This window comes from Merops nubicus, unplaced genomic scaffold, assembly GCF_000691845.1.
Source record: "Merops nubicus isolate BGI_N331 unplaced genomic scaffold, ASM69184v1 scaffold2882, whole genome shotgun sequence".
NCBI classification, from domain to species: Eukaryota; Metazoa; Chordata; class Aves; order Coraciiformes; family Meropidae; genus Merops; species Merops nubicus.
This window is the reverse complement of record NW_008594128.1, coordinates 46,504-67,529: the sequence shown is the minus strand read 5'-3', so window position 1 is coordinate 67,529 and position 21,026 is coordinate 46,504. Positions and strand designations below refer to the sequence as shown.

General features: G+C 42.1%; 1 protein-coding gene across 1 annotated transcript in view; it reads left to right on the top strand.

Moving 5' to 3' along the window:
* Positions 1-11,532: 11,532 nt before the first annotated feature.
* The window catches only part of EPAS1 (endothelial PAS domain protein 1), a gene marked incomplete at its 5' end in the record, with an annotated part of 35,782 nt that continues 26,288 nt past the window's right edge, over positions 11,533-21,026 (top strand). Inside the window, one exon of the mRNA XM_008935633.1 lies at positions 11,533-11,723. Within this exon, the coding sequence (XP_008933881.1) occupies positions 11,533-11,723 (191 nt within the window). The remainder of the gene's footprint in view (positions 11,724-21,026) is intronic.

Here is a 21,026-nt window from a genome sequence, read left to right as displayed (position 1 = left end):
GAATAATGTCAAGATAATGATATGTTAATTCATAGTTTTGAAGTAAAACCCAGAACATATGAAGAAATGTGGCCATGTGAATTTACCTTTTTTTTCTTTTAACAATGAATGCTTCCTAGCTTTACTGTTTCTTACTTATGATAATCTTGGTTTTGTCTAGAGTAACCATCCTTTGATTGTAGATACGTAGAATTTTAAGGAGCCAGGAGGCAATAGAAGGAAAGGAAACAAAGCAAGAAACACCAAAAGGGAAAGCCTGCATCCAGTTACTTTGTATTCCAACGTTGTATTACCTTGTATCAGTTCCCTTGGAAAGTTTGTGTTTAGCGAGTAATTATTCAGAGCAATGCATCACAAGAGCTAGTGGCCATTTCCCGACAGAACCAAGCCTTCATTTTTAAGATATTTGAAATACTGCAGTTGAGTGTGGAAAGGCCACAATTGTTTCCTCCTCGAGCACCGGAGTTTCGATGGCCTCCTGGCTTCTGCTGCAGGAATGGGTGCCGAGAGGCAGGTCAGCAGCAAGAAGGCTCCTCAGGGCTTTCCCAGGAGTCTGCCAGGGGCTGAAGGTGTGTGTAGGGGGTGGACAGAAGGCACTGATTGCCCCCAGGTTACATCACTCCAGCCTCTGATTGTAGCTGTAAATTTAAAGGAATTATCTAACTTTGCTAAGTGACTGCTGGTTGGTTTTCTGGCCAGCTAGCTGAAGTAGCCTGACCCTTTGGTTCGATCCTTTTCTCTTGTCATAAGAGGAGAATAAAATTTACCCCATCTCAAGCTACTAATCTTCAGTTTTTATTGACTTAAAACTACTGACAGACTTGAATACTAATGAGAGATCAATCACAGCGTGCAAAGTTATCACTACTCTATTTTACCCAATGACTTAATTAAGAAAAGATGGACAATTACAGAATTACTGTATAAAATAACAGCCCCTGAAAAGAAATCATAAACTAAGAATGAGCTCTGTCCCAAGGTGTTTGTGCAGACAAAACTCACACCCCTGAGGGCAAAAAATGTAGCCTGGATCTGCACTTGATCGTTGTTGCAGGAAGTGGAGGAAATGGTGTTACATGAAATGATGAAAATTTAGAGCGTCTGTATTGTTATTCTCAAGAATTATTATTCCCTGCTTGCCAAAGAAATGGCTGTTTAATCTCTCTTTCTAGACATCCATCTTCTTACTGTGAATGGACACAAGTCACCAAGAGATAGAGAAACTTCCCTCATAACTTCCATCATAACAAAGTGCGTGTTAAAATTATTAAGGTCCAAAAAGTAGAGGCAGCATAATTTTGTAAAGATTTTATTGCAAGAGCTGTTTTCCTATCTTATTGTTAGAAGATTTGATGCTTTGGAAGGACAAGGCATGGCTTATTAACAGGCAACGACACAAAGCAATTTCAATGATCGTTTTGAGCATTCTTTAAAGGAGACAAAACATTTTCTTTTCAAGCTGGTGTGTGCCACCTCAGCAGCCTTGAGAGCATCCAGTACAGAGGCCCTGTGCTTGAAACAAGGTGGACAAAGTGGTCAAATTTCCTTTCTAGATGTTCTGCTCTCTTTATATACTGAACTTGTGAGGAAGGGTGCTGTAGAGAGCATCATCACAGAGCAGCCCAAAGCCTTAGGAGAAGGAGCTCTTGTTGTGTTCCCAAGGCTGGGTTCTCTTGGTAACCTTGCTGACTGCAATAGAGACAAGCCTGTGTGAGAGCATGGCCTCCATACCTTCAAAGACTGGCCTCCAGTCTTCCACTATCTGCTGATTTCAGAGACCCATTTCATTATGGATTTGCTTTATTGTTCCTTTTCTGTCTTGGGGCTATTTTATTAGTTCTAGCTGCTGTTTTAATTGGCAAAATTGGGGTGTGGGGGGATGGAAATCACAGCTGAAATGTATTGTGGAGGGCCATTCACTTCTATAGCAATTTTTAAATTGTAGCAATATATTTACTTTATGATCTGTAGAGATGCTCACTATCATTTATTTATCAGCCAATACAGTTCTAAATTTTTATTTCTTTGTTCTGGAAATAAAGATGTGTAATTGAGTCAGCTTACACAGAGAGCCTGGAGACGAATGAGAGAAGATGGTGGGGGAGGTTTCAGTGGATGCTTGCAGACCCCTTCTGTGGCTCTGTTTGGTAAAGATTTCTGCATCATTGTGGCTTGCTGATGTCTTTTGAGGGCTTAGAGAACCTACAACATATTGAAGGGTGGGCTGTTTATTTTCTCTGTGTTGTTTTTATGTACTGAAATTTTGTAGTGAAAATAGCTGGGTGGGGTGTAACGAATGTTTTCAAAGACCTTCCTTTGAAAGAGTCTTTTTTTCCAGCCTTTGGTGGTCACCACCCATTTTCCTGTGCTGTGTGCGCCTCTCTCATTGTTCCTACTCACAAAAGCCCCTTGTATGAACCTGTCAGCAAATGTGCCAGGGTGGTGAGATAAAATGTTGTGGGATATTGATCTGAGCCTGCCAAAGGGCCAGGGTTTTCACCCACAAATGTCGGTGGGTCTTGCCCAAGGTGTAATGCAGCATTAGATAGTAGAACTCAGGGTTTGTCAACAGTGTTTGGTGTGGCCCCTTCAGCTGTTTACAGCTAAGTGGGTTTGTGGCTGAAGCGTAGGTACGCACCCCACTGATAGCAAAGTCATCTGATGGGACTGTTTGTGCCTTAGACTTCAGGTAAAGCCTAACTGAAAATTTGTCCTCGTTTACCTACAATTGCACCATCTCGATAAATAATGCTGGTTGTGGTTTGGTATGGGCTGGGATGTGGTCAGTGCCCCATCTGAAAAATAAGGCTGATTTTGAGTTTAACTTACGGGGCCACCCCGGCCTGGTAATTGTACTTCGTTCACCTTTAGCTTTAACCCTCTGGTGAAGAGATAAAGCACATCCTTTGGTATGTGTTTTTTAGAGTAGGTAAATAGTTGGGTTATCTGAGAATAGATCTTAGCAATACCTGCAGAGCTTCTGAACAACAATATGTATGGACCTTTAGATTAGCTGTCAAAATTGACTGATTACTACAAGTAATGCCACAAGGTAAGGATCTGTAATCTCTCAGACACAAATCATTGATAGAGATCTCAGGTTGTGCGTTGTCATAACCTTATCCCTGCTGCTGCAGTGCAATTCCAGCTCTAGCTGTGCTGCAGGACTCTTAAATGTGTAAGTGGCGACTATGGAGAAAAGCAGAGTGGTACATTTATCACCACAAAAAAAAAAAAAAGATGTTTTGAAAGCAAATTCAGTTTTGGACAACATCAAAACAGTCCTTTCAGTGGCATGTTTTGGTGCGTTTGATGGTGGGCTTTTTTAGTCTGCAGGTTATCTCTGAAGCTTGCCATATCTTGGCTGGTGTCAAAGAGTTGATTGTCACAAGGAACAAATCCATGATCCTGTATCTTGATAGATCAGAGCAGTGCAAAACCAGCCTAAGGAGAGAAGATTGAGATTAAAAGACTTTGTGCTCCTCTGTTTGAGATTTGATCTTGCACTGCACAGCTTGTTTCTCTCCAAATTTTCCTCATTATTTGAGAAGACAGAGGAGGCGTTTCACTCATCTGCTTTTAAGTGTGGACTGAGCAGCTTTACAGGGGTGATCCAGAGCTGTCCTGACCCTTTCTGTGACTGGCACTGGGGCTTGCTGAGCACTCAGTGACTCGGAGTAGGAAACTGCTCTGCCTGAAAACCATAAGAAAAGGTTCTCTGCCATTTAGCCCTGATACAAGGCAGTGGGTTGAAAAGGTAAAACGCCGGTGCCTCTATCTGTTCTAACGGCTGATCAAAGAGCAGCCTGGCATCTTCTCTGCATGCTGTGTGCCTTACCTGGTTCCACAGGGCTGTGCCCTGCCCCAGGAGCAGCGTGTTCGGCACGTCCTCTGAGGTGCCGGGCTCACGCTGGCATGGTGACTGCAGCACGGACTGCACTCACAGCATTGTAAAATAATTCAGGACCAGATTAATGGCTGCTGAAATCCTAATACTTATCTTTCTGGTCCAAGGTACTCATAAAACTAGAGAAAAACCGGTAGAACATAAATCCTGTAGACGTTGTTTTGCTTACTGTGATTAAATTTATCAGACTCTGGCGACATATTGTGGACCTAAACACTTTTTAAAATTATGTAAGTACTCCTGCAGCCTCAGTAAGGTTTTCAACACTGAACTCCCAAAGTACTATTCAGTTGCTGCAACAACTTCAGTATTCAAAATGATACTTTAAATTACATGTGCAAAGTATTTTTCTTTTAGTAGCTACATTAAACGCAGCTAGTGGTATAGAGTATTTTAAAACTCTATAGGTGTAATGCTTTTTGTCTCAGCACCAACTTTTTTTTCAGAAATAGATGCCACAATGTTCAGGCAAATAAATAAAATACAATTCCTGTGCAGCTTAATTATTAAGACTAAAGAAGGTAGCATTAGAGTTTTAGACATTGGAGAAATTACAGTGTTATATGTGGTTTTAAAGTTTGTATGCAATTTATACTGTCTAAAGAGCTGATATGTTTCCCATTCAAGAAAACTTATTTCTGTCTGTTACTGTCAGCTGTAGTGGTCCTAGGGTGACATGGACTTAGTGAATCATAAATATGCTCAAAGACACCAGAAGTTTGCTATTCACTTAGGCCTCATCCCTTGATACTCTAATCATACTAGGCAAGCCCCCTGTCATTGTGCTGAGCATCCTTTGAAAGGTCTAATGAGAATGGAAGTGAGTTCTTTGCCCTTAACACGAACTCTTCCCTCATCTGTCCTTGAAACCCTCCTCCTGTTTTCCTGGCTCTGATGTAGCCTTTGGTTTTAAATTTGAAGAAAAGAACTCCATCACGTATCAGTGTGGCAGTAGGTCCAACCTTCACTGAACTAGCAGTGATTTGTTACTCAGTGGGTATGTACAGAAACACAAGAAATGCCCTCGTCAAACCAAGGAGTCGGTGGCAAGTTACTGTAAGTTAGGGCAGCTTTAAAGGAAGGGTGGAAGGTATTTCATTTCCTTATTTTTGTCATAGCCCTTTCTGTTAGTAGATTTTTTGTTACCTTTGAACTCTCATTTCCTCCATTAACAAATTCCTCATTTTGGCATCATTTGTGTTTGTTTTGTCTGTGTACTGGGTACCACATCCCAGCGTGCAGCAATGCTGCTTTAGCAGTTGCCTGCCGTGAACACTCCACATATTTTCAAGCCCTTTTTTTTTTTTTTTTTTTTTTTTTTTTTTTTTTTTTTTTTTTTTTTTTTTTTTTTTTTTTTTTTTTTTTTTTTTTTTTTTTTTTTTTTTTCTGTCTGAGACTAACTCTGCACTCCTTCTTCCTTTCATTCTTGTTGGTGTGCTAAACCTGGGCATCTGGTGTCTTCTCAGACTTTAGAAATAATTAGTTTCACTGGAAAGAGGTATAAGGAGGGATGTGTATGGCAGTGTGTATGGGTTTTGTTCACAGCTTTCACCATTTGTCCTGAGTTCCTAGTGAATGGGTAAATTGCTGATTGTAGCACTTTCTGATGGTCACTTTTATTTGTGTAAGGGAGTGGGCTTTCAGAAGCACAGCATGCCATCCAGAACAAACTGCTTGTCAGGTAGAATGGTTACAAAGGCTTTTTAAAGGAAATTTTAAGGCTAGGCATGATCACTGGCTGTGTGGTGTGGGTGCCAGCATATCTCTGGGGCTGTCAAGCAGTGTGGTTCCAAGATAGCCATGGAGAGCCTCACAACCAACAAAACTCCTTTTGAGATATTAGCCCAGTTCAAATAATCTAAGAATTTGCTGAACAGAAGGTTAAGCAAAGTACACACAGCAAAAAAAACATGGATTTGCTAATTTGAAATAAATCTTTTTTTGTTAGCTAAGATAGTACTGGCTGTTAAAATATTTTTATTGAGTTTTTAGAGGTCTGTCGATTGGAAATTTTTTTTATGCTAAGCAACTGATCTTTTTTCATTTATCTATACTGTAAAATGTTTTCTTATCTTTGCATCCTTAGGATGTATTTTTCTTGTCCTACAAGTTAGCAATTGAAACTTTAATTCTGAACCATTAGAAATGAGCATTTGCTACAGAAATTTCGTGTGACATCTTAACTAACTGTGGATTCTTGACCTTTAAAGTGCTGGAGCTGGAAACGTTTAATAACCAGCCATTGGATATAAAGTAATATGCTTGCTGTTTTACTAGCTTGCATACATGGCAGTCTGAAGCAAAGTCCAAAGGTTACCAAAATCATGAAGTAAACTCGAGCGAGTCAGTCTGAACTATGTATTTCAGAGCGTTGTACGGATGTGTCACACAGGACCTATGTCCCAGTGAAGGCTACCAGGCTACACAGAAGGTGCTTTCATGCAAGGTGCAGATCACGATTTCTCTAAAAGCTTCTGTGATCTGGAGCGTGCAAAGTGGGAGTGCAATTCAGTGCAATTACTGCGCTGCCTAGTCTTAAACAAGCAAGTGTGTGTGCACACAACGGAAGTATCGACCTGCATGGACTTGTTGACAGCAGCGAAGCCCTGAGCAGGAGGTTGCTATCTTGGCAAGTCCCCTCCATCAGCTTAAAGGACGCCACTGATGTCCTGGACAGAAAGGAGGATCACTGAAGCTGACCACCAGGCACCGGCATCAGCTGAGTGGGTACCAAGAGCTTTGAGGGGGTAACTGCGTGTGGGAAGGACCAAAGAGATGTCTGGGTGGAGGTGGTGGGAAGGGGATGAAAACCACAGGTTTGTCCCTGCCTGCTGAGCTGAGGGGGGTCGTGTGGCTGCCTAACCCTACTTCAGACCAGATGCCATATGCCTGCACGTAAGCTCTGCGTGTGGGGGGTGATCTGTTTGCCCCAGTGTTTGTGGAGCTGTTCTCTGCTGTATCTGGGGCACAGGTTGCTTCTGCGGGTGCCCAGGCAGGGCAGTGGCAGCAGTGCAGCCCCTGGGCTTGTCCTGGCTGCCAGAGTCCAGAGCCATCGCAGCAGTGAGCGCTTGGAGGACAGTCCCTAAACTGACGTGCTAGTTTTGCAAGGGTATTTAAGCCAGATGGGTTACGCAGGGCTTCAGGTTTTGCTAAGAAGTTGCTGTGCCTGGAGTTTCCAGTCCTGCAGTCAGAGAGGCTTCAGAAAGCCAGATTATGATCTTCACCCTGGGTGTGCAAGACCTTTGTCTGCAGGCATTCCAGACGATTTCAGTGAAGTTGTGTTGCAAGGGGCTGTCAGAGATGAGCAATGGGATAGGAATCTGGCTCCTGGGATCCATGCAGGGCATTCCTACACCCCTCTGGATGCTTCCGGCAGGCGGGATCACGTGCTCTGTTCCCATGCCTGGGTCCACCCTTGGGACTGGATTGTTTTTTGGGGTCTTGGGAGAAACATGGAAAGCTTTTACTCCTGAGAATTTGGGAGCTTCACCTCAGAGGGCAAATACTTGCCCGTTGTTTGTTGACTTCGCTCACATGCACCAGCCTGTAAATTCTATTTTCAGAGCACAAACTAAACATGCCAGGAGGGAGTGGAAAATCATGTAAACAACTGTCCTGGGGGTACAGTGCCACACTTGTGTTCTGTGGCAGGGCCTTAACTCTTCCATTCCCTATGGCTTGTACGTCTGCAAGTGCTGTGGCCCCAGAACTTTGTCTGGCAGCCCTTGGAGAGACCTTACTGGGAAACAGCGTCCCTCTTTTCTTTCTCCTCCAGCCTCCCAACCACCTTCTGTGTAGCTGAGTCTTGGATGGAGTTCCCAGGCCTATTCCTCAGCTTGGTCTCCCCATTTCCAATGGAGATTTGAGCTTTGCCATTCTCTTCTTGTCGTTTTATTGGGAAAGGTCATGCTGCAATTGCAAGGTGAAGGTGTCTGTGTGGCCAAGTGGGGTCTTATCCTGATGGATCCCGGGACTCCTGAAGGAACAAATGCTGGGGAGCTCCCAGGAGGCTTCCCCTGCAGGACCTCAGGCCTTGCACTAGTGTGTGGTTGCCTTGATTTGTGCTGGCTTTCTCTTCTCCCTCCCTCCTGCATTTTTAAAAATCATACACATGTTTGGATGAGTGATGTTTCTGCTTGTGTCACTCTCTCCAAGCAGTGACGCACATGTGTGCACTTTTTCTGCCCCATGTGCAGGTGGTTTATGTGGTGGGAGGGAATGATTCATAAATGAGTTAAAGCCTGGGCCTTTTCTGTGTTGCCCTGCTCTTTGAAGGGGATTTGGTGTCTGCCTTTCTTCCTGGTCTTCCAATGGGCAGGTTGCATTTTCATCTCTAGCTGTGGGTAGTCCAGACTCACCCAGGGTAAAATGCTAATCCCAGGCATAAAATGGGGGTAGCTGCAGAGAGGCTTAATGGCCTGCCATCTGCAAATGAGAGCTGTGAAAATACTGCTTTTTGCAGAATTCTGTCACTCTGCACTGACTGCAATTTGTGGAGGCTTTCACAACCACGACGAGTAAGCACAGAATGAACAACTTTGACGTTGGTCTCCCTGGGAGGGAGAGCAAGCAAGTGTAGGTGTCTGTCTGTGACAGAGAGGGGATGTTTTGGGCATTGGTGTGCTTGTGCTGGGCTGGCTACAATAACAGCACAACGTAAGGGTGTGCTGAATGAGGGGAAGAGGGAAGAGGAAAACTGAGGTGCAGGGAGCTACAGGGAGAAATGCTTAACAAGCAAATTTTTTGTTTATTTAAAAAGATAATGGGTGATCAAGAAAGTATTTTTGAATCAACAAGGCAGGCTGATTCCTCCACTTGTTTTCTGATATGAGAAGGCTCTTGTGCAATGTATAATGAACCAGGATGGCTCTGTAGAGAAACTGAGCAGGACAGTCAGAAGCAGAGCTGAAGGAAAGCATCTGCAGCACAGAGGAAAAAGAAATCATTCTCTGCACGTAGCATTAGTTATTAGAAACCTTGAGGAAATTATGGTTAATGAAACCAGCTTGTCTCATTAGCCACACTTCAAAATGATATTTACAGAGGTTAACAAAAATAAATATTTTTCTTTGTGGCCAGGGTGGCGTCATGAGAGACCCTGTCATGTACACCCACTTTTACTGCATGAATTGCGACATGCCTTTGGCCTTGATTACTAAAGTTTTGTATTTAAATGAGGAGGGATTGGATCTTGTTTTGCCCACACTGGTTCTAATGTGAAAATTGTAGGCTCTGGATTTAGGGGAGAGCTTGAATGTTTATGGTTGAAGTTAAATTTTCCCAGCTACAACTGGAAATTCTCACAAATGTTGCTGCATAGGTTTTGCTCTGTTTGGTTTTGTTTTGTTTCTACTCTTTTATTTTGTTGGTAGAATTAGAAACTGAGGAAATTTTTTACATTCTGGAATCTTTATAGGTATAGTGTAAACACGTTTTTCTTTAGAGAACAAGACTTACTTCTAAAAGAAGCATGGGGGTAAGTAGTTGACATGGCTCTCCTGTTCCCAGCACCTGCCCTGAGAGAACATGGGGTGTCTTCTGTTGCACCTTCTCAGCTGTAGGAAGGGACTTTATTTTTACATAGGTGTAGTATAACTCTGAATTGTGAAGGATAAAAGTAAGGAGTTAGTGTCACCTTGTGAATATCTGATCCGTTAGATTCAAACTTGGGTGGGTCACTGTTTGCACCAGAGATGCTCCTGAAGTCGTCATCCAAGTCGGATCCTGCCATTATGTACTGAAATGTGTGTAGGTCTCATCCCGTGCATACCTCCTGTAATAGATGCCATGTTAGAAAATATTCACCTCAGGCAAAACAGTTGTGAAAGAGGTTTGCCAAGGGCTGATCGTGGATCTGGAGAAGATACTGTAAGCATTTATGAGGCCCCTCGCCCTATTAGCACACCCACTGGTGAGTGCCTATCTGATGCTTAAGCGTATGGCCAGCTTCACATGTTTTGCAGCACGATGGCCCTACTTGACCTGTTGTGAGCACATTTCTGCTTTGGATGATGATGTTGAATGCCCAGCCTTGCCTGGGCCCCAGCAAGCACCTTAGTGTAACTTTGCTCTTATCATTTAACATGCACCCTGGCTCTTTTTTCTTCTTTCTAATTTATAATGCTATATATTTACTATAGCTTCCATGCTAGAAGCTTTTGCAGGCAGTCTGGGTCATCTTCTTTGAAACACATTACTATATATTAGTACTCCTTTTCTATTTTATGCAATTTTTTTCTGAGACCAGCCATGAGTGGAACAGTTTCCAGGAATAAGTGATGCAATTAATATTTGTTTCCCACATCATCTTCACACAAAAGGAATATTTACTGAAATATCCTGTTTTAATAGGTCTTTTGTTGTTGTTGATCTAGTTTTATTTTATAGGCTCGTTATTTTATAGTGACATTAGAAAAAGCAGGTTATAAGATGCTTTATTCTTCTAGAAATGAATGTGCAGCCACAACAGCAAAACCAGTGGGGCTGATCTCCACACCCTCGTGTGCTCATCCAAGCTGTGCTGTGTGCACTGGCACGGTATTACAGGACACTACCTAAGAAGAAATACATTTTGTGTTGGCGTCACTAAGGTGCAAAACCTCAACTTGAGCAAGTGAAGGAGACTTCCAGCGTGGGGTTGAAATAGCTGATGGTTTTGGATGGATTCAGGTTCTTCACGTTCTGACCTGAAAATTGTACTTACAAGAGAGCTTTAGAGTTGGTCAAGTTCCTTCTTAAACTCTTGTATCCTAGATCTATTACAGATATAGCTCTTGTGTTTCTCATGTTAAATTTAGCTTTATGTCCCTTGGTGGCTTAATTTTGCATACTTGCTTCATAAAATGCCTTCCCCTTTGTTATTTCCTGCTCTTCTGTTCTCTGTGGAGTTTGACAGAGGCTGGCTCTGTTGGTCATGTTATTTTACTCAAGAAAGAATCTATTTTCATAGACAATGGAGAGATGGTGATTTAATTAGAATGGCTTCTATGGAGGAGGGACTTCTTGCAGACAACAGTATTTTCTTTCCCATTTTGTATCCTTCATGGTCAAGGAAAGGTGATTTTTCCAGAGTAGTGTTGGATTAAGAGCTGAGACAGTTGTGTATCCAACCACAGTCTGATACTCTGTTATTACTTCTATTTTAACGCGCGGTACATTAACTCTCCGACACTGAAATTTCTGTAACACTGCCACATGCACTGTAACTATTCCAGCTTTAAAATGGATTGCCACCTTATCCTAGAGTATTTTTCAAGTAAATTTAGATTGAACAACCAAATTTTAATTTTTTAATTTTTTTTTACCATTTCCTGAATCCCAGGAATAATAGTTTGCTCTTTCATTTTGAAACTCTTGCCTAAGGCAGATCTTGATCCTGTTACGCTCAGTGGGGATTCAGGATGTCCAGAGGCTGATTTGTGTAGAATTGGAGCCCTTTCTAGATGTGGCAGTCCTCTCCTAATTCCTATCTTAAAAGGAGCAAATAGATACTAAAGTTTGGTCAGTGGATTTAAAGCAGACAGAATGGATTAATCGCTGAGAAGATTTACTCTTATAAACACCTCTCTCAGGTTGTGAATTGCATTTGAAGAAATGCTTTTTCCTTTCTCTCATTAACCTGCCAGGAGCAGTTCCGAACGGAGGAAGGAGAAATCAAGAGATGCAGCAAGATGCAGGAGAAGCAAAGAGACCGAAGTTTTCTATGAACTGGCACACGAGCTGCCTCTGCCCCACAACATCAGCTCCCACCTGGATAAGGCCTCCATCATGCGCCTGGCCATCAGTTTCCTGCGCACTCACAAGCTTCTGTCTTCAGGTAAGATCTGGCTGAAAGAAGCTGTTAATCCTAGCTGATGACAGTTTGGTGAGATTGTGCATGTTCTTCTCCAAGCAATGGGTCCTGGGGTGAGAACAGGACACAACTGCTTGTCTTATGAGAATACATCCAGATACAAAGATAGGTTTGTGGGGCTTTTTTTTTTTCATCAGGACGATGTATATTTTGATTGGGCTAGAAAAACCCAGTGATATTAGTTATATAAAATCTTCATTGGGTAAGATCTGGCTGAAAGAAGCTGTTAATCCTAGCTGGTGATAGTTTGGTAAGATTGTGCATGTTCTACGAGAACTGGGTCCTGGGGTGAGAACAGGACACAACTGCTTGTCTTATGAGAATACATCCAGATACAAAGATAGGTTTGTGGGGCTTTTTTTTTCATCAGAATGATGTATATTTTGATTGGGCTAGAAAAACCCAGTGATATTAGTTATATAAAATCTTCATTGCCAAAATAACAACTGACGCAGTTTTGCCTCTGAGAAAAACCTCTCAAAACTCTTGAATGTGGTTTATCAAGCTCAGTAACAAAGTCTTAAGCTTTTATGACTTCAATCAGAACTCAAACGTGCATCTTAAGCTTCTGTGCTGAAACAAGTAACTTCTGATTTGGGTGTGGCAAGCATTTTTGTTCCAGTGCATTCAAAAAGCAGCTGGAGAGTTCTGAAAGTCCAGTGCTTCATTTGAAAGGACTAACTGTGCTACACACCAGTAATGAGTATGATGACGTAGACTAAGGTGCTAACACAAACAACTTTTAAATACTCAACCCGAACAGATTCTGTGTAATCAGAACCTCATTTGTGTCCAACTAGTAGGAAATACAAACTGGCATCATTTTCATAGCCTGTGAAAACTAATAAAATTAGCAATGTTCTTATTTTGCACCTATATTTGAGTAATCGTTTTGATGGAAGTGTGTGGTTTGAGTATCCTGTAAGATCAATGAAAACAACTGATGTTTCTGGGGAAGTTTTCACAGGGTGACCCATAAGTATCAAGACTACATTAACAAAACAGTACCTGCATTGTTTGTGAAAGGTAAACCCAAAATTTCACCTTTTCCTTCATTAATGGCAAAACTCCCAATGAGGTCACGATTGCACTTCCTCTCTTTAGAAAAGTTGAGTCATACCATGACAATTACTTCAATAAATGTTATTAGGAAGCACCTCATTTTGTGGAAGAGTGTGCTGTTTGGTGGTGGTTAGTCTGAAAGATATGACAAATTCAGTTCTGCTTCTGGGCGCTCTGTCATTTTTATAGCTTTTTTTGGTTCTCCTACAACTTGTATAAAATGTGAGTATTTTTAACTTAGCTTATAGAATCTTATTTTAACATCTACTTCTGTGAAAAGTTTATTGGCTGAACAGTGTTTGGAAATCATCTCTGATTTCATCATGTAATTAATAGTCGGAGCAGTTGCATAAATAGGTGAGTGTTCTTAAACATGCCATACACCAAGCCAATTTGTAAGTAACTTTCTCATAAAATCTCAGCTTTGGCTTTTCAAATAGTTATATGGCATGAACTAGAGACTGACAAAGCATAAGAAAAGCAAACTTTTGAAAGGCTGTAGGAGATGATATAAATAATATCTGTGAAACGTGACAGGAAATAGTTCAATGCTGTCATCAGAAATCACATTTATTCACCCAGAAACTGCTAGGTTAAAGTGAACCTTTTCAAATAAACTTGTTGAGGAAAAAATCTGTTGGTAAAACATTTGTTTTAGTGCTTCTCTAGTGTTAAGACTTAGGTTTGTATCATTTGACAGTGATGACAACCCAATATATGCATATAATATTCATACATACATATACAATTTTCCTGTGACAGTGTTTGAGAAACAATATGATTCATGCAGCTGATTTACATTCTCTTGAAGTACCACCAGGACCCAGCAGTTAGAAAGGAATCTGGAAATGAAACGTTAGAGTAGCAACAAGCTCTGATTTAATATTCCAGACTTTCTCTGTGTTAGTTTTTTTATTTGCTTAGCCTTAAATCTGATGCATTTTCCCAGTCTAAATATTAACTTGGAGTAAGTCCTTTCATTAAAATTTGTTTGTTAGTCAAATGCAGATTTGCCCATTGCTGCATCTTTAGACGCTGGGGATGTAGGTAAAGGTTTTTTAAATCTTCAATGCTTCTATTCTGAGGAACTGAATTCAAGGGACAGATTTTCTGGAATAGCTGAATATGATTTTCTGTCAATGAGGGTACACTGAAATGAAAGAACTCCAAGCCTGAAAAACAGTGTGTGTAAAGGCCTCATCTGCTACTTTTATTCTTCTGAGTATAGCTAACATTTAAATTAGCCAAGTTAAACAAGAAGGATGAAAATTTAAGCCCTGCATGTCTGAAAGATAAAATTTATCAGAGATTGGAATAAAGTGGCATCAGAGAGAGAACTTTCATTCTCTTTATCAGAGTAATGACTTCAGAGTACTGTTTCTTCCTCACGTGACTGCCCAACAGTTTACACTTGCTGAGACTCCTGAGAGTCATGGAACATAGAGTACTGCTCTGGCCAAAGTAAATTCTATCAGTTTGAGAACGTTTTCTTGCTCTCAGGAGCAAGGCTGTAGAATCCAATATAAGTGTTTCAGGCTGGTAAGCTTTGTTGAAAAAACCTCTCCTTTCAGGACTGATTAATGCCATTACTGTACAATAGCTGCTCGATACAGATAATGTTTGATGAGAGCTGGTTTTTCTCATCTGTTCTCTGAAAGCAGAATTTAAGACACTGATGGTGGGCTTCTGAATAATTTTGGTCTTCAAAAGGATTCTGTCTGTCACTGGAAGGCCCTCTGATTTAATTCAGAGCAATAGGGGTTTTGATACAGCTTTTAGCTCAGAGACCAACAGGTTTGCTGCTCTTCATGTTTTAACAAGAGTGTGATGCAAAATGGACACTGGGCTTGTGTGATGCCTGTCCATGCCCCGTTCTTGCTTGTGCTCTAGACCCTTTCTGAGTGCCAAGCAAAGCTACCCCTGTTTCACACACATGTTTAGCAGACTGGAATTTGGCCATTAATTTTGCATTGCGTTTGAGGAGTCTGACTCAACTGGCAGGGAGTGTGGGAGTTACTGTGTCATCTCTGACAGGTGATTTGGGAAATGGGGAGATGGAGAACTGCAGTGTGCAGTAGCAGTAAATGCCTGCCCCAGCCCACAGAACCCCCGTTTGCTCTCTGTTGTTTTCATGGAAATAGCTTTGATTGTTTGGGCTAGGCACTTAGTGTAAACTGGAGTTAAGTGGGAGTATTTGTTCTGTCATTAATTTAGACAATAAAATAACATTTACTGCACATATATATGTATCTCTATACACACACACTATGTAGGGAGTAAAAAGCTTGCAGTGCAGCTTGAAAAATGATTCAAAATGGAGTAAAGAAAAAAGTATTTCTTGAATAGCGTCTTCTTTATTATTTATTCTATTAAAAACTGCTGGTGTGCCAGTTTTTATTTTACATTCCTGTTTGTGGGTACTATCCTCCAGTGCTAACACATGTAGTGGCTGTTTTGCTGGGAGCAGCGAGAGCCAGGCCCTTCCCAGGACTGCATCCTCAGCTTTCTGCAAACTGATGCTCCAGATGGGATTTCAGAGATGGCTGCAGGCAGCTTGCCAGCCTCAGCCCACTGGCATTGAGTGTCTCATGCCCCTTCCTATTATTCCCTGACTCGGAATAGGGCTTTTCACTTGTGTAGCTCGGGCTGTTTTACTAGCTGTGTCTACATAATGATTATTTATCTGTCGGGAAGCCAAGACGTAGGGAATTCTATGCCCACATTCTTCCAGCAGGTGAATGGCGGCGGCGACCATGAATCTGAGCCCTCATTGAGAGCTCTCCTGCTACGTGCCTCTGAAAATCCTGGCCTCTGGGCTGCAGGGTGCACGTCTCCTGCAGGCCTTGCAGGGCCTGAGCTTGGCCCTTGTATCCTATCATAATAGGAAATAGCTGGTTGTATATCTCAGAGTTCAAAAGGGTAAAAAATACCAGGTTTTGCTTTATAAAAGTTGCTGCTTTACTTAGTAACACGTTTCCCTTTGATTTTCACAGTAGGCAATTCTGTGTGGGAATGCTGGAGAGGAAGCCTTTAACATTTAGAAATGCAGGCTGTTCGTCTGACGGCCTGATTGAGATTAGTATCACAGGAAGCAAACTGAAACAATAGCTCTATAATACTGTTACCATGTTGTGCGCAGAACAGTACATGGTATAATTGCAATGCGAAGTAGAAACATCATTTAATTAAGATAATCTTAAATATTTTTCAAGATGTCTCCTACGTCTGTTGGCATAGTACATTTTTGCCATCGTCACATTCAAATGTTTGGGATAAATTTAGAACTGGTCTTTGTTCATTACAAGTAAAAGTTTTGATCAGTTGCTGCTGAAAATAGACAGTTTGATGCTTATCGGTAGTGGAGCTTTTGGGTTTGGGATCTTATGTCCTTTAGTACAGTCAGAAAAAAAATATAGCAGTGCTTGTCTGCTGTTGTTCTCTAGCATAGCTAGTAAGTTAGCATAATGTTTGGGGTTTTTTTGGGGGGGGAGGGTGGGTTGATAGATGGCAAAAGAGAAATAACTGCCTTTCAGTAAAGAATGTCAGTGTTGATTAACAGGTAACATCATGACAGTTGCTAAGGCTGCCTCAGTCCCTTTTTCTCTGGGTATGAGGAAGACAATCCACTCACTTTAGGAAGCCTGTGTAGGCATTAGCATGTGGTGCAAATAATTTTTAAGTCATTATTTGGACCAAGCTGATTCTAAAGGCATTACAGGAACCAGAACTCTTTGGTACCAGTGATCTTCTGTGTGCCAGGTCTACGGACATTTTAGTCAGGTTGATCAGGCAAACACAATTTTATCAGCTTGCTTTAATTCCATCCCAACTGTGTGGTTACATGGGTGTCTTTTCTGTGCAGAGATCCAGCAAAGGAAACTGGATGGGAGTTGCTCCTGTGCAGGCAGACAGCAGCAGAAATGGGGAAGGAACAGGGAAGCAGACGGGAAGTTGTTTGGGAGAAGGGAGGCCACGAGGAAGCCAGCGTGAAGTTGTTTCAAGGGAGGGAGACAACAGAGCCGGAAAGCCAGCAGGGAGCAGAGGGGAAAAAATAGCTTTTCTCTAGGCTTCTGAGGGAGAGGACAAACCGTAGGGAGAAGTGATGTGGGCATTGTTTTTGAATGTCTGGACAAGCCGCATCTAATCTCAGACCATTGTGGCATAAAACAGTGCTTTAAAAATAGCACGTCTACTTGTTTGCTTTTATTAAAGTGGAAAAATAGTTTTGTGCCAACCGTGCTGCTAGAAATGAGAGTGGAGCCAGGTGCCGAGTGCTTCAGCTACTTGAAGTGACATCCCTGTTTTCTGAGAAGGTGCACCAGCAGGTCCCACAGAGCTCAGGAAGGCTGCTCTGATGGGGTGCTGCATCCCAGTGTTCAGCACCCATGGCTGCAGGACTTGCAGCAGCTTCCTGGGAGCAGTATCTGAACGATTTGGCTAGATACAAACGCTGCAATCAAAACAACACTGACATAAGTGTTTTCTTTATCAAAGCTGCATGTGCACTTAGTGATAAGAGCCCTTCCTGAAGCTTCAAGTTTGAGTAGCTTTTCTGGATATATCTGAATTGAAAGCTTTTATTGAACACATTGAAAATATCCCCTTGAGCATAATGTTTGGGGCTGGCAAGACAGGAAAAAAAAAAAAAAAGAAAAAAAAAAAAAAGGAAAAGGAAAAAAAAAATCATTCTCATTCCTTTGATGCAAAACAAGAAATCAGGAAGAGACAAGTCTGTCTGAAAGCTGCTCTCTCTGATGCAGGATGGGGCTGCTTTTAGATCTGCCCTGACTTTTGCCTATTGGCATCAGGCCGTTTTTACAGCCCCTCTCTGGAATGGCAGCTATCGCCTGGTGTGTGTTATGCACAATACCCAAGCAGCATTCTGGTACTTTTAGGATCCAGGATGAGAGACAAAGCCGTGAAAATGCTGTGGAGGTAACTATGTGACCTCTAGTAGAAATCATTCTTATCACTCTCTACCTCTGAACTGACCAAAAAGGCCTCTTTTAGTCAGATCAAAGGTGTTGAGAGGAGCAAACCTCTGTTTGCTCAGAGGTTGTTTATACCTGAGCAGTTATTTCTTGTAAGGAGAGCCTGATTTTTGAGCCTTCAGACTCGTTCCAAGAGGTTGGACTCAAGGAAATGAGCAAGCATCTACGGAAAAAGTGTTCTTAAACTTCGGAACAGTGCACATCCTGACAGTGGGAATTAATCAAAGCTTGTTTACAAGAGTTATTTTTAGCATAAAAGGTTATCATAAACACTGCAATAAGCATTTGCCATTACAGTTCAAAGTTTCTTGTTGATGAAGAAGTTCTACTTTGGTGGTTAGAAAATTTTTCAAAATAAGGGCTGAATAAAAAATACTGAGTAAAATTCAATACAGACTGAGACATGGACTGAAAAGTCATGAATGTATCAAAATTTGATGCAGACTAAGAGATACTGCCTTAGCATAATATGAACAGGCTGGGACATGGGACACAGGGCCCTGTTGCTTTGTTCCTGGTTCTGCTCTAGTTCTGACAGTTGCTCCAGGGAGACCACTGCACTTTCCTGAAGCTCTCTGACATGTTTCAGCACCTCCCAATCTGACCTAGACAGGGATTCTCCCTCCTCTATGGGCTTCCCAGTACTACATGAGCGCAGTCTTGGCCAAGATCCATAAATGTAACTATAATATGAGCAATAATGTTACAGCACTTTATTCTGCTGAATGTGCTATTAATTTATAGTTAAACAGGCATATCTGCAGTGCAGTCTCCCTGATCCACTGCCATGATGCCTGAACTGAGATACTCCCATTAGTAGAGGGGAGATGGAACAAGTTGGGGGGGGGAGGAAAGCCACAAACAACACAAGAAACACATCCTTATTTCCAGATTTGTTAGCAGCCATTTTGAAAAGTAGTGCTGAGAATTTAAAAAAAAAATATAATCATGGTTCATGGCTACCTTTCTTTTAAGACCTAGAAAATTCTGGCAAGTCTACATAGGGTGCTGCTTGCTATCTGCATAGAGTGACTTCAGACCTACTGGATATGAAAGGCTGAAGTTCTGCCCCCCACCTCCCTGTGCTAACCTGCCATTCCATGTGATCCCAGCTTTCCCAAATGTTTTCAATCTAAAGCTGAATTTTCATATCCTAATGTTCTTAATCCAGCCATGAGATAAATTAATGAAGACAATTTAAAGCAAAATAAAAGACAGTAGGGATTTCTGGGAGCAGCCTGCAGTAGCCATGCCTTTAGTTGGTTTTCTTCTGCAAAACAGACCCTTTCTAAAGCAAACCAGATTTTTTTGCTAGTGGCAATAACTGAATTGCTTCTGATGTATTGGTCTCTGAATGTGTGTATATCCTCTGTGTACTAGTAGCTAGTGATTTTCACAGGAGATGGGGAGCAGGGTAATGCTGTAACTGCAGCCATAGGAGGGACTGTTATTCATTATTTATATTACTATAATTACTAAGTTACCTGATACAGGGCATACTAGGGCTGCCATAGTGATGCCCAGCATATTGCTTTGCTGTTTGTTTGCTTCGAGTGTTTAGCACAGCTGACATCTTCTGGGACTATGTGTTTGCAACCACCACAAAGCACCTGGACCCAGCAGAAGACATGAGCACCTCTGGAGCACCCCAAAGTGCCTGGGCTTCCCAGGGCAGGCTGCTGTGGGATGCTCACAGGGGACAGGAAAGGAATAGACTGGTAGCAGCAGCACAGGGGCCCCTGGAAGTACATGTCACCTACCTTTTTATGATCGTGCCTACAGTTTCCTCAGGACAGCTGCTCCATCTTTTGAAATGTGAGCGTGCCCTCTGAAGTACTTGAAGAAAACCCTTATGTGCCAGCTCCTCTTGCCTGCTGTGGCCCGGGCTGCTAAGGGAGAAGGAGGGGACAGTGGGGCTTGTGGAGCTGCCAGGGAGCTGCAGAACGCCTTGGTGTGGTTCTTTTGGGTCATGTGAGAGAGGGGTGAACAGCAGTCCAAACCTTTTTCCTTCTCTCCTGCCAGTCCACATTACAGATGCCTCCAGCTGGAGGAAGGTAGTTTTAATTAAAAAAAAAGTTGAACTCTGATCCCACAAAGCCCTGCAACTGCATGCTTTAAAGCAGACTGTGCCTTCAAGTGCTGTGCTCAGCTAGGAAGTTAAGGGTCTGAACCTGAAGTCCTGATGTGACTGATCCTATGTTCTCTCTGTGTGTTTGTAGAAATAATATAATTTATATACATGAAAAAGCAAACTTAATCATCTGATAATACGAGTAAAGTGTTTGTCTTTCACTGCTGGAGGCATTTAAGAATACAAATGCTTTGAATAGTCTTCCTGCCTTTGAATGGTCATGTTTTGTTAATGCAAACTTAATGAACTGGGGAAAAAAATGGAAAGGAGGGTCTGGGGTTAGAGCTGAAAAGTCTTTTTTTTTTTTTTCTCTGAACCCATACTTGGCTGATTGTTTTGGGCTCTAGCCATGATCCCGGCTGAAAAAACCATTTGTTTGCTTCCGGAAAAGTAAAAAAAGACCCTTGACATTCTTTACACAGCAGAAACAAGCTTGGGAGCAGATGGTCACTTACCTCCTTCTGGACTTTTTTTTTCCTTCCCTAAATGTCATTATGGTCAAAGTGCATACTATTCCAATATATTATTGTGTATTTTCTGTATTTTAAATGCTAGCCCTGATGTAATTTCCTGAAGTCAATTGCTTTGTACTGAGGAGGAACTGGCCCCTGTGTGTGTAGTTAGGACTGCAGTGCAGGGACACGAAATGATGAATCCCTGGCCTGTGCAGGCCATCCCCAGAGAACCTCTTCTCTTCCCTGCAACCAAACAATCATGTTGAGAAGCAAAGGGTGATAGCCATAACCCAGGTGCTCCCAGTGGCTCTGGGGCTGAGTCCTTTGGCTTCCTCGCTTGCACAATGGGTAACAGGCTCATGCCAGGCAGGGACGTTGAGGAGCAGGAGGAGGATGCAGCAGCAACAGCCAACATCATCATTTTCATCACCACTGTTCCAAACAGAGGCTTGGTGGGCCCTGTATTGCAAGTGCTCGTCCTCCTGCAGTTGCTTGCTGTCCATCCCTAGGCACTAGCAAATGCATTTGCAGGAGGCTTATAGATCAAACTCATCCTTTAACTATAATTAATACTTCAAAGTAAAAACTGCATTAATTTGGCTCAACCTCTTCTTTATCCAAAGTAGTA